We start from the raw sequence: 14,722 nt of genomic DNA on the forward strand, positions 1-14,722 counted from the left end.
TACCGAATACATAGCAAACAGTTCTAGCTCAAAGTGGTTAACAGTTTAGTTATTGTAATTAAATATATACTGCAATTCTGTTGCAACTAGCGATGGCAGTTCAATGCAGTTTAAATTTATATTTCAAGTGATATATGAGTTAACTGAAGTACTAAACTAAATGTGCCAACTTAATTAATGATCATTGTCAGCATTTAAATTTGATGTTTGAAACGTGATACGCATAACTAATTCTAATGTGTACTAAGTATACAATTTTAACCACAACTTTGAATCAACAGGCTGATTATAAAAAACCTCATTAAATGTTGTTAGTAAGCAACTACTAGTATATTATACATATATGTTTATGTACATTCCAGGTTTATCAGTGTGTTATTCATATATTTAATTTCTTTTCATATTTTTATTTTTGCTATCATCAATGGCACACTTTGTACAGAGACTGCAAAGCAAGTGAACGATTGAACTCTCAACAAGCGTCTGATTATCAGAAGAAAAAGCACTTACGATTAAACGAGGCTATATAGAGTACTTCATGCTAATGCTGAGAATTATAAAAAGTGCATGTTGCTTGTGTTGTCGAAAACTCGACTCGAGTTCGAAAGGAAATGGCATATTAATTGATAATGAAGAGCATTAATTAAACAAATTTATTAATTACTTATGCTATCAGCACTAAACCTCGCTTGCTTTTAATAGCCACCCATTGGCTTTGGAGGACCTCGCCTAGATTAATTAATGTTGACAGCATAAATTAATGCGCACCCCACGCACTCATCAGATCTCATGATAATCTGATACGATGCGATCCGATCAGACAGCATGGAGCGCACGTTCTTTTAATTGACGCCAGACAAACGTTCTGCAATTGTTGTATAAATATTTCAATTAATAAATGTTGCCAAATAATAAAAAGATGCAAATATCTCGGGTACATTTCCATTCCATGAAAAAAAAGCCTAAATTCCAGCGCTAACTGGCGCCACATATATGTATATATATATCCATGACCGAAATGAATACTAGTTAAGTCTGGTATGTCTATATATATAAAGTTCTCTTCAATATCTAACTTGCATATTTTGCGTTATTTATTCGTACAAATTAATTGAAGCGTATACGAATTGAAATGCTTCTATATACATTTTATGTCTATCTATGGAACAGACTCCACATGCCGCACCACTGCGCCAAGCTCCAAGCTCCAAGCACGCCTTGTCAATCAGTAGAGTGCCGGACTGTGACCTTTCGAATTGATGGCACTATATTTTGCGTGTTCGATCAATTAAAACACAACTCAAAGATGTAGCGACCCCCCCACAGAGTACGCCACTGCTGCTGCATTGAGTGGGGGACAGAACTTTACCACTAGCTGTCATGTGCACTTGATTGAGTGTGTGTGTGTGTGTGTGGTGCGGGGGTGTTGCATGCAACGCACTTTCATTTATATTGAGGCAGGCTGCAAAAATCAAGCAGGAACCACTGCAGCTGGAGATCATCTTGCGACACTTGTAGCGTGAATAATGATGAACTTAATTAAGAAATGATGCAGCAAGGCTATTAACGGGCGCAGACATAAACAACAAACAAACAGGCACAACCTTGAGTGCTTAAATCGAAATCGACTTAAAAAAATAAAATGTGCAATTAAAAATGCTAGAGTGGGCGTAGCAACAAAAAGGGGAGCAATGGCTTTAAAGAGCGAAACAAATTTAAACTTCAATTTATTAAGCTCGCATTATTCAGCCTAAAATAATAGACTTAACTTATGCGAGCGACTAACAAGTTATCGCTTATAATTTCAGATTTTAAAGCACACTTTTGCCTAACTGTAGCTTAGGCACAACAGCAACAAAAATGGCAACAATAACCAGTTAATAAAAACGTATAAAAAGCGAACAAAATAAAAAGTGAATTGACACTGAAACAACTTTTGACTTATTGAGGAGAAACCGCAACCACATTTGTTGGTAGAACAAGTGCAAGTAATTAATATCAACTTTAAACAAACACACACACACAAGCACACGCACACACTCTCAAACATAACTGCGCTATGTACGTCACGCGACTTTAAAACTACAAAGCTCTCTCGACAATCGACGCTTGAGTTGAGTGATCTCTAGAGGCGCCAAGCAACTTGCATTGAAGGCTGCTCACTTTGCTTACTGTGTTAGTGTATCTATGTCTCTATATATGTGTGTGTATTGTGTATGTGTGAGCCCACACTCAAGGTCTGTATACAACGTTTACTATCTGTGTATATAGCTATTTTGTTTTTATATTTCTTCTGGGTAATTTGTTCCTTGTACATTATCTAACCATAAACTGAGCCAACTTGCTATCTTAAATATAGATTTTACAACGGTACTAACTCTCTAATAACACTAAGTATGTATGCGCTACAATCTTTATAGCGCCCAGGGCAAAACTTTATTATGATTATAATGTTAGCGCAAAATATTCAATGACTTTTGTACCAACAGATCCATACATACATATAGCCATCCATATGCTATTAGATAATGCTATCAAAAATTTTACTCCCAAGCATATCCATTCAGTTTATATTTAGCTATATATATAGCATATAAATCTGGCATGTGGCATGTGACTAAAATGCCGAACTTAATTTATTGAAGTCGCACGCTTTCAATTACCGCAGCCTTTTTTTTTGAGGTGTGTCAAAATTATCTTAATACCCCGTGTAGCTAATTAAAGGTGTAAAACAGCAGAAAATTCATTGTACAGCGAAGGGGATTCTTTAATTTTTAAACTTTTTTTATTATATAAAAGCTTTTTTAATTTTTAGAACCCCTAACAAAATGTTGTAACTATATAGCGAGCAAAACATACTTAGTAATTTCTATAAAAGTAATTATATGCATATGTTCGTAGCTCATTAAAGGTGTAAAAAGCTGTAAACTTTATTAGCACGCAAATATACAAAAGCTGTCGTGCTTAAACATTTAATTGTTACATTTTAAAATTAAATAATCAACTTTGTTCAAGTGTTTCCGAAGTGTCTGTCAGTCTGATTCTCTCATGCTGAAGCTATCACAGCAGTCATGGGCGAATCGCATATGAGTATACAAAGAGATAATATTCAACCTAGCTTGCTCACCTCTGTAATCTACACCACATGCAGTTCCTTCTCATAGACGTGAGATTTTATTGTTGGGGATTTGTGTGTTATGGCGTGGATTATGTCTCCTCACCCTCCGCTCCTCGCGTGTGTGGGTTTTTCACTCTCTTGGTGGCTCGTGACCACGGCGGGGGCTAGCGCGATCGTGCGGCGACACTCCGCCTTTTCTATACTTGAGAAACAAATCTCAATTCGGTGTGTAGTTTTACTCGTTGGGTGGTAGATATCCCCGATGTTGTTGTAAACTATATAGCGAGCCAAAACATAACTTAGAATTTTCTATAAAGTAATTGATATGCATATGTTCGTAGCTCATTAAAGGTGTAAAAAGCTGTAAACTTTATTAGCACGCAAATATACAAAAGCTGTCGTGCTTAAACATTTAATTGTTACATTTTAAAATTAAATAATCAACTTTGTTCAAGTGTTTCCGAAGTGTCTGTCAGTCTGATTCTCTCATGCTGAAGCTATAAATAATAATTTTAGCGCACATATTAACATATAAGGAAAAACGGAAGTATACTTACATATTTATGTAGCAACTGGGAAACGAGTCTGAGTCTGTCAACATGCTGCTGAGCTGCAGCCGTTATCTCTCTCTCTCTCTCTCTCTCTCTCTCTCTCTCTCTCTCTCTCTCTCTCTCATACTCGCTTTGGCATACCTTGACCTATTGTGACAGGTGTGCAACAAGTGTTTGTGTATGTGTGAGACTTGTAATTGTTTAGTTGCCGTTCAGCCAACGTAAATAGTTACTTGGAATTATAGCAACCTGCCGACCTGGATAGTCTGACTCTTCAGTTCATGCAGATAAGATTAGATTTACACGGAGATTGCGGCACATTAAAAATCAAGAATAAAATGAAACAAGCGCGTACGTACAAGTGTGTACCTTATCAAATTTAAATAATTCCCTTGTGCATTATAATCAATCTGAACTTTGGCAAATTGGCCTCTAAGGCATTGATTTAATTATTGTATTTTTGTTTAGTATTAGCGTATATAATTTTACATTGATAGCATTATAAGCAAACAGAAAAGCGAAATCAAAACAATGTGCGGCTAAAGCTGAGACCAATAAAAAATGCGATTTTAATTGTGTTGTTCACATAATTTGTTTATTTTTAAAATTCTTAGAAATAATAAATATATGACATTGGTACTCTCAACCAGTCAACAAGCTTTAAGTGTGTTGTTGTTTTTATAGCAAATTCTTGCTTGTCATGCCGTCGGCCTTTTGAACTCGACACACATAGGTATGTATACACAACATAAAGCTGGCCGTCGATCTGCTCTAACAATAAAAAAAATTCGACACCACATTGTTGTGAAAGTTTAGACTGTTCCAATTTAAATTTGAATTTGAATTGGCACACACTTTGCGCGTCAAACAATCGATTAAGCTCGCGCGTGAAAGTTAATAATATCGATATTTATTATTGTGATAAGTTACTATTGAAAAAATATCGATGTATTGATGTGTTGTTGACAACCCTAAATAATTTATTGCAATGAGCAAAATAATTGCACGACTAATGGAAATCTCTATTGTTTAATTATGAGCGACGATGTGATATGGCAAGAAATTGGCATTAATCCTCAACATATTGTGCAGTGTGAGTCAGACGCCAGTCGTTATCAGCTAATATGTGACAGGGCCTGGCTAAAGTCCCTCGAGCGTCATGGCACACTCACAGACTTCAAGGAATGGCCACAGCTGGACAGACGCGCACATCCCACAGGCCCTTTGGAGCATCCTTGGACCTGCATACTAGTGCAGACATATCGCAAGCAGCCACAGTGCAAAGTATATCCACTGCCAGCCCGCGCAGCGCCAGCAGATGAGACGCCGTTGCCACTCAGTTACTCCCAGGCAGTTTGCTATGTAGCCAATGCCAATTTCAAGCAGCTATGGGAGGCGGCCTATAAGCAATATGCGGGTGCGCATGTAAAGCAAAGCAAAGCGAGCAACGTAACGAGCAAAAAGCTGACACAGTTGCAGAATGGACTACAGCCACATGATCTAGTGCTCAAGCAGTTGATACAGCGCATCTACAACTGTCCCGTGCTGCCGTGTAAACAGGAGCCAGGTGCTGTTAATAGCCCGGATGCGGATTTGGCCAATGATTGTCATGCTAATGTGCTGCCAGCACTGGCGGCTATTGAGACCAGCACACACTACTGCGTCTTCCACTATCCGCCCGCGCTAGACTGCAGTCTGCATGATTGCCTCAGCTACAGTCCCGCCCTGCTGGGCAAGGGCTACAACAAGATGCTGTTCATCATCTATCAGCTGCTGCAGCTGGCGCGACACTTGCAGGCGCAGGGACTGTTCCTGGGCGACTTGCGTCTGCAGCATTTATTGCTGCGCGAGAATCTCTGGCTGCAGGTGCTGCCGCGACTGGAATGCAATCTGCTGCAATGTGACCAGGCGGCTACGGTGGACATGTCGCTGCCTGAGTCACCAGAGCAGCTGCCCAGCAGCAGCATCATTGATCTCAAGCTGGCCTACGATCCGGCGCAGTTCAATCTACGCGAATACTGTGAAATGTGGTGCAATGGCCAGTTGTCCAACTTTGATTATCTCAGCATCTTGAACAATGCCTGTGGACGCAGTCCGAGCAATGCTGCTCATCATCACATCATGCCCTGGGTAACGGACTTTGCCGCACGCAATGGCGCCAATTGGCGTGATCTAACCAAGAGCAAATATCGCCTCAACAAGGGCGACATACATCTGGATCTCATGTACAGTCAGCCAGCTGGCGCTGTGGAGCAGCTGCAGGTGCCGCATCATGTGTCCGATTTTCTCTCCGAGATTACATACTTTGTATACATGGCACGACGCACACCACAGTCCATACTCTGCGCACATGTGCGTCCCATTTGGGTGCCCGCCGAATATCCCGTGTCCATACAGCGACTGCAGCAATGGACGCCAGATGAATGCATACCCGAGTTCTATACAGATCCAATGATTTTCAAGAGCATACATGAGGACTTGCCGGATCTGGAGCTGCCTGTCTGGGCTAGCTGTCCTGAGGACTTTATATGCAAGCATCGCGAGGCGCTGGAATCGCAGCATGTAAGCGAGCGACTGCATCATTGGATTGATTTGAATTTTGGGTAAGCGAGTCAGTTAGCTAAATTTAAAAATTGATTTATATATTCGATTTGCAGTTACAAATTAAGCGGCAAGGCAGCTATCAAATCAAAGAATGTCTGTTTAAGTCTGGTGGATCAACATACCAATCTCAGCCAGCGTGGCATAGTGCAGCTGTTTAATCAACCGCATCCAGCCAGACGTTATGCCTCAGCCTGGTTCAACAAAACAGCGCCCAGGCTAACGCAACTCTATGCTGCCAGCGATGAAGGCAGCTCCAATCTAAGCCAGCGCCGCTTGGCGCGCAGCAGCGAGAATCTGCATGTGAGCAGCGTGGACAATAGCTCGCCACGCATGTCGCTGCGACCACCGCAGACGGAGTCACCTGGCTACTATAATGTGCCCAACTTTATTGAGCTGCCGGCGCAGTACAATCCTGCGCTGCTGCTGCAGCAGCTGGAAACGCTGGAGAGCTTCTATGCGCGCACATTTCCACAACAAAGCGCAGCACCGAATCCAGAGGAGCTAATAATCAGCAGTGATTTGTTATTCGAGCAAAGTGCAGCGGAGCATTCCTTTACCAATCAGCTATTTGCTGGAGAGAGCAGCTTGGCACAGACGGCAAGCAAAAATCTGCTGGTATCGACGCCGCCTGCTGAGCAAAGTCTGCAGCAGCTACTGGCGTCACGCACGCAGCGTGAGCTGCATGTGCTGGGCTGTCTATTGGTGGAACTGTTTGCACTGCAGCGCCTGCGCCCGCTGCTGCAACCTAGCGCGGATTTGGAGCGTCGTCTGGCTGCCTGCCGCACTGTGTTGCAGCTGCATGGCCTGGAGCTGCCCAGAGCAGTGCGTCAAGTTGCGCAGCTACTGCTGCTGCAGCCAGAGCACCAACTGACGTCGTCGGGTCTACCACGCCCCGCAAGCCCAGCACAGCTGCTGGAGCCCATGTTTGCCTCATCGCTGCTGCCCTTTCCCAGTCATTATATAGCTGTCTACGCTTTCATGCGCACGCTGCATGTTTATCAACTGAACTTTGAGCTGCTGGAGCTGCATACGCATCTGAACTGCAGCGGTGGACTGGAGTGCGCTCGCTACACGGATCTGGATCGCCAGCGTGTTTTGTTTGAGCGCAAGATTGCCGAGTGTAAAGTCATGTCCGCCAGTGCGCAACTGCGTCGCCTGCTGGGCGTGCAGACCTTTGCCTATGAGCAGTTTACGCCCGTGCAGCTGATTCTACCCCATGTCATAGATTTGCTGCGTGATGAGCGCACTTCTATATTAAGCGCCTGGAACTTGTTTGATCCCATTGCCCAAGCGCTGGGCATAACGCAAACCCAACAGCAGCTGCTGCAGCCGCTGCTTAAGCTCTACGATGTGGAGAGTGTGCCCTCGCAGCAGGAGGAGAGTCTCAATGGCAGCGGCATTGCCAGCAGTCAACATCTGCGCTTCTCCGCCAGCAGCAGCTTCAAGTCACGCAAATCCGTCAAGCTCTATCATCATAGCTTTCTGCTGCGTTTGATAGTGCGCTTTGGCTTGCGCTGCTTCTTGCAGCACTTTATAGCGCCTCTTATCGAAGCTGTGGGTGGCTACAAGGAGCCGGAGCAAGGCACTGGGCTGCACTATCATCTGCATAGCAATGGCAGTCGGCGCACCAGCAAGAATCTCAGCTATGCTATGGAGCAGGAGCAGCTGCCGTCCGCCAAGCCTGACGTGGAGGAACTGTTTACATTTGAGGAGGATGCGGAGCAGAAATCGTTAGACTCATTTGATTTGCCTGCCAATTCCACAGCGTTAGCTGAGGAAGCACATGAATCTACAGGCAGCTCGCCGGATAAACTGGCGATCAATGAGCTCATCTATGGCGCCAAGCTCTCACCGGATAAGATATCGCTGCTCAGTCAAGAGCACACGCCGCCAGCTCCAACACACATAGGACCACGCTCACCCACCATTGAAATCCCAGCCAGCGGCATTAGACGCAGCTTTCAGCTCAGCGCCATTGACTGCGACATTGGCTCACGCAAGAGCGTCGACAGCTTTGAGCTCATCAGTCAGACGCAGTCCAGCGCACCCAGCGCTGAGCCTGCAGCTGCGCCCAGCACAACAAGCGCTGATTTGGCTGCCTGCGATTCACTGCAAGCTTCTGTAATCTCACGCATGAGCGAGGCCAAGGCGCTGCAAAATAATCGCATTAGCGAAATGAGCGCGGAGAGTTTGGTTTGGCTATCACATCGCCTGGGTCCGGTGCTCACCTCACGCTTTATAACACGCAATCTGCTCAAGCTGCTGTCGCTTTGCTATGTGGGACAGGAGAATCTGCTGCCAGAGCTGGAGGCTACAGATGAGAGCAGTTCGTCTGCGGATGCTTTGAATCTCAACTACTTTAGCATTGCCAATGCGCGTGTCGTCGGAGATCGCAGCGCAGCGCGTGTGCTCGAGTGTCTTATGCATATAGCAGGTGAGTAAATAAAATATCTTGAAGATTCATTTCTAACTCTCTCAAAATTGGCAGCCATCTATGGCGAGAACTTTTTGCTGCTGCAATATTTTCCGCACATAAGCGAGCTCATTGCGTTGTGCTCAAAGCGTCTGACGGGCAGTCTGGAGGGCGCCATCATAAGCTCGCTGCAGCTGCTCAAGTACATGTTGCCTTGTCTGATGGATGCAAGCATTATGGAGCATCTGCAGCATACCATATTGGAGGCTATACTGTTGCCCATACTGCGGTTGCTAAGCTCAACGAATCTGGTGATGCCGAGCGGCTATTTGGGACGTTCGCTGCTGGCGCGTAAATTCCTGGATGCATGCTATGCTCTGAGCGTTCGACTAGGCTCGGATATGACGCGGGAACATCTTTGCCAGACGCTGCTGTCGCCATTCTTTCTTATATTCAACAAAGCTTATGGCTTGCCCAATGACTTTAGCGGCAATTTGGCTAATTTGACGCTGGGCGGCGCTGCTGGCGCACTGGAAGAGCTGCGTGATGTATTTGGCCCGGAGCTGGCGCATACTTCCTATCTCATCTTTCTGCGTTTTCTGGGCGAGTCTATAATGCAGCGCACATTGAGCAATTTGGAATTTGTGTTGACGCTTTGCCATGAGCATGGCGCTCAAACTGAATCTCAGCTGAGCAGCAGCGCCAGCCAGAGCATACAAATGGATGTTGTGGACAGCGGCGAGAGCGCTGCCAATAGCTTTGGCACACAAATTGTGGGCAATCGCTTGCAGGTTGTAAGCGGCAGCATGGAGCTGCTGGATCTGGTGGCCTACAAGCTGGATCACATGCCCAGCACGCGCTATTTGCAAGGCAATTGGTTGGCCTATTGGCGGCATGAGAACAGTCGCAGCGACAAGGATCAGCAGGTGTTGAATCTCAAGCAAATACGTCTGCAATCCTTTGTGGGGCACACAAACTCTGTTAGAGCAATTTATGCGCTGGAGAATGAGAATAGCTTCATAAGCGCTTCCAAGGACAAAACGGTGAAGTTGTGGTCGCTGCGTAATGAGGGCGATGGACGCAAGAGCAGCGCCTGCCGTTTCACCTACACAGCGCATAAGAAGTCTATACACTCGTTGAGTTTTCTGGAGTCGCTGCGTTATGTAGTGAGCTGTGATGCGGGCGTGCATCTATGGGATCCATTTATAGGCAGACCGCTGGGTCAGCTGGACTCCGCTAGACACAGCGCAGTCACCGTAGTCAAGTGTCTGCCCTCGCATTCGCCTTTGGTAGCCGCTGGCACAGCTGAGTCTACAGTGCGTATAATTGATGCACGCACTATGCAATACGTCAACGAGTGGCGCGTTTGTCATGCCGCCTTGCCCAATGCCACAGTGCGTTGCTTGGCGGTAGCACCTTCGGGTAATTGGCTGGCTGCTGGTCTCTCCTCCGGCAGCATTATGCAGCTGGATACGCGCACTGGACTCGTGTTGAATGCCTGGCGGCCCATGGAGTGCGACTTGCTGCAACTGACGGCACCCAGCGATCAGCTGCTGGTCAGCTCGGCGCTGGATCATAGCCTGGCTGTCTGGCATGCACTCGACGGCATTCTGCACTATCAGCTCAAGTAAGTTGCAACTCCATTTACAGCCACTTTAAATGCTCAACTCGTTTCATTTCTATTTACAGACCACCACCAGAGCCCGCACACTTTCTACAAACTGTAGGCTCGTCCCTCATCTATGCCACCACCGGCAATCGCGTGGGCGTCTATGCGGATGTGGCCAACTCTCATGCGCTGAACACCATTACCAAGCTGCGTTCGGAAACTTTTCGTGGCGTGCTCACCTCGTTGGCTGTGCTGCCGCTGAATCGCGCTTTTCTTGCCGGCAACGAAAGCGGCAACATTGCTTTGCTTTGTTAGCTGCTGCTGCCCACGTACAAATCTATTTAGTTTATAGCTCGACTAACAATTGGCACCAAATATTAATTTAAAAAGACACTACCCAGCAAAAATTAACACATATGTATGTACTCACAGGATAACAAAAAGAGGTTTTAGTTTTTTAATGACAAATTGTATTCCATCACAAGAATTCCTAGCATTAAGCATAATGTATTTATTTCGAAAAGGAAACGGTAGCAATATTCAAACATATACAAATATATATGTTGTATAAATATACGTAATGAGTAACTAAAGTTTGACTGCTGCAATTTATTATCTTTTTATTTTAAGACTCAATTAGATTCACATTTAGCCTTCATTGTAAATGAGAGCAAAATTGAAACAAGATCTGGGAGCGCAGCATACGGCAGTAGCATTAAAACTTTTGTTTTCTTCTTTTATTGCAAAATATTTTTGTTTTTGCTTATTTTCTTAATTCACCTCTTCCACAACGCCTTGAGCTCGAGCAATGAACTTTCAGCGCAAGCAAAAGTTAATCAACCAGTTGCGATCTCAAAGGCTTGAGTATGTGTATCTGTGTGCCAGTGTCTCTGTGTGTGTTGGTGTGAGTATGGAGGATGTATACTAAGTATATGGCGTATTGCATTTATTTTTGGGCGACGCCCTGGCACTGCCAACGACTTTCAAGCAGCGATGCGACAACATTTCGCGATACTTCTTTTTATGGCAACTTTTTGCATTCCCATTCACTCTTGTTGTTGTTGCTGCTGCTGCTGCTGTGGCTGAGGCTGCTGCACTTTCCGGCAGAGTCACGTATGCGTAAGACAATGATTCTGGGCGCTTGTTACAATGAGGATTTACAGAGGACAATAGTGCGTCTAACACAGCTGGCGAGGCAATGACCACCCACCACCCAACGAGAGAGAGCGAAGCTCCAACGCATCTCTGCCAACTGTGACTCATCAGTCAGATGCAATCGACCTCCATATATAAGTATTACATATATAGCTACATACATATGAACGTATGTGTAATAAGCACTCTGGCTCACATGTCGTATACATATTTAATTTTATTTTATTTATTGCCACCTCAAAAATCTCAAATGATTTATTTATTAAATATGTATATTCTTCATAATAAAGGATACATTCTAATTTTTTATAATTATTATTGGCCATTTGCAAATTGATTGCCATAACTTCTTCAAAACTTAGGGGATTTCCACTTAAGTTACCATTTTCTGCTTGTTAAAGTAAATACTAACAATTCACATTAAAAAAAAAAGCATTTTAAAATTTTAATTATTTTTAATTATTGTTAGTTTTAACAAAGCACCCGGGGCCAGGTAATAATTTATTATTCAATTTGTTGCTGCATACACTTAAATCTAAATCTCTGTACCTTTTATTTATCGCTTAAATTGCTCATAGATACAAAATACAAATACATATGCAGCATTTTAACCCCACAGCATTTTAACCCCATCACCAAGGCCTATGACAACAGCAAACAAATTAACAACACCCAGTCAACAACAAGAATACATCCAAAAAATAAAAGCATAAAACAATAAAATGCGGGGAATTTAAAATTTTCGAAGAATGGTTTTGCATGAAATTTCACTTACTTGCCCGAACAGGCAAGCAGCGTAAAGTAGACGATTGTTATGCTTGGAATGAGTGTGCTTGTGGATGAGGGGAGCGAGCAAACTTGGCATTCCTGATCGGCCGCAAGAATGTTGAGGTTTTGGGTAGTGCTTGCCCCCAGCCAAACAAGCAACCAACCAACCAAATGTATGCATATATTTTCTATGTGTGTGTATGTTTTAATGTGTGTGTGTGTGTGAGTTTTGGAGTATGCGTTACAAGTGTACCGCTTAACATACGCTGCAGGTGGGAATGAATCGGCAACAGCGGCGTTGCCAGAGCAGCAGCACTTTGTAGACCAATGACAATGTTACCAACATACAAGCGAAAATATTCAACAGGCGTGCAGCTTCATACAGCTAGGCCCCTTGTCTATGCGTGCGTATGTATTTGTGCTTGTTTACATTAGCAAACAAACATACTACTGCGAGAAAGAGCGAGATTTGTACATACACTGATGACAGTTTATGCCATCAATTTTATAACTCACACCCATTGCTGGGGGCGGCGAGCCAATAAATTCTCCGGGGCCGGCTACGTATTTTATAGTCGCGCATTGCAGATCTGACATAATAACTAAGAGGCGCGCAGAACGTGTAGCTGCTGGTCTGTTAGCTAAGCAGTCGAAACTCGCCGCCGCCTCTGTTACCACTCTTCCCCAGTCTGTTAAATAGGCTGGGGGAGTCGTGTGCTTGCTCTTTTGTGTGTGTGCATGTGTATGTGGATTTAAGTATTTAATTAGCAGAAGAGAGGCAGCGAATATGTTTGTGGGCGTTGCTGCATTCTATAAAATCGAATTTTTAACGTTTAAATGCTAACAGAGTCGCAGAAGAGGGTGTAGCGCGCCCCAGTCGTTGTCTGCTATTGGTTTTCGTCATGTTAATTTAAATGCGCGCGCTCGTTGCCTGCTATTTAACAGGCGCACACCACCCCATGAATTACATATTAGGATGGCCAAAATAATAGCAAGCCGATTAAAGTACAACAGCGAGAACAACAACAACATAGTGCACAAGCGCAAGTGAGATAGCAGTAGATGCTAAACATGTTAACCCCTGTTGCCAATGTGCAAACGTAAATAAACAAAGTTTTTATATTTCAGTTACTTTTTTTCAGTTAAGCTGCAAGCCTTTATGACTTTAGGTGTTTAATATAAATAAATTATGTTTGCATTTTTAAGCAGCTTTCAGCTCAGCCTTAGATCAGCTGATCAGCAAATCACTGCAAATTGGCAACTGGGTCAGGCTGTAGACGAGCGAGACAGCACTTGTAGCTGTGTAGGCAATTTGAAAGCGCTTTAATATCGAATAAGGCCGACAGCGACCGCCCCAACGTTCATGCGTTTGCTGTGCGCCTGTTCGCAAACGATTAAATTCAGTTTAATCATCCACTAAACAGCTACGAGATACCGTTTCGTTCGTTATTATTATTATTACATGCAACAAGTCTCTCCACTCACACACACACATTCAAGCGTCCGTCCATGCGTTTGCGTTTTGTATAGGGGAGCGCCTGTCTTTAAATTCAATGTACAATTGGGATAATCCGCCAGCGCTGAGGGGGAGGTAACGATTTTAGTAACAACAACAAACACACATCTTCAAATGCAGCCAGCAGCCAAACAGTTTCAAACGGCATCATCTCTCTAATCCTCACCCCCTCACAGCCACACACACACGCACACATATAGTATATCGTACTCGCTCGCACCTGTTGCATAGTTTCTAACATAATTTCTATTGTATTTTCAGTGAAAATCTAATCGCGCGCTGTGACGAGCACGCTGCTGAATCTCATGCAGACCTAGTAAAAATGTTTGTTGTTTCTTAAAGAGCAAGAAGAAGCCCCAACCACGACCAGATACACACAAACACACACACACAACGGCCAGTCCGCACACGCATACAGGCGCACACCAATCACTCGCTGCGCTTTTTCAGCCAATCACGCTTTCAACGTTGTGTAGAAATGTTGTAAACAGCTGCTAAATTTTCTGGGCACCTGTCACCGTGTGGAACATTCGCTGAATTGAAACGCTGCTGTTGGTTGGATTGTGCGCAACAAAGAAGCGCAACTTTTTCAACTTCATCAGTATGTTGGGGCTGTTTCAAACTGAACCGCAATCGCGTTGTATTCGCCGAACGAGCAAGCAATGAGAATTTTCGAATTTGCGCAAGAGTGTGGGACAGTTGCCCCCATTGGCGAGCATATCGGAAGCATAAGTTTCTCTATTAAGCAACATAAACTTTATGCTTAATAAATTAAGCAACCTATAATTTTTTTGTTGAAGTTTTCTTGTCCTTTATTCATATTTCGCTCTTACTTGATCTGTTTTCTATGCGCTGAGCATTAACATATTTGATGTTGGTAGTGACAAATGTTGCTAAATTATTTAAATTAAAATTTAATTTAAAAAACAAGCAAATTTATTCAGTTTTCTATGAGTCCTATTAATTTAAAAAAAACAGCAATTTAATT

At 43.8% G+C, this 14,722-nt stretch overlaps 1 protein-coding gene across 1 annotated transcript; it reads left to right on the top strand.

Moving 5' to 3' along the window:
* Positions 1 to 4,704: 4,704 nt before the first annotated feature.
* Positions 4,705 to 10,861, top strand: LOC108608404 (WD repeat-containing protein 81). The gene is made up of 4 exons (XM_017999764.1): positions 4,705 to 6,272; positions 6,327 to 8,707; positions 8,762 to 10,313; positions 10,376 to 10,861. Exons 1-4 carry the CDS (start codon positions 4,705 to 4,707, stop codon positions 10,608 to 10,610), a joined length of 5,736 nt encoding a protein of 1,911 aa, XP_017855253.1. The 3' UTR covers positions 10,611 to 10,861.
* Positions 10,862 to 14,722: the final 3,861 nt, after the last annotated feature.

Source organism: Drosophila busckii, chromosome 2L (assembly GCF_011750605.1).
Source record: "Drosophila busckii strain San Diego stock center, stock number 13000-0081.31 chromosome 2L, ASM1175060v1, whole genome shotgun sequence".
In the NCBI taxonomy this organism is placed as follows: Eukaryota; Metazoa; Arthropoda; class Insecta; order Diptera; family Drosophilidae; genus Drosophila; species Drosophila busckii.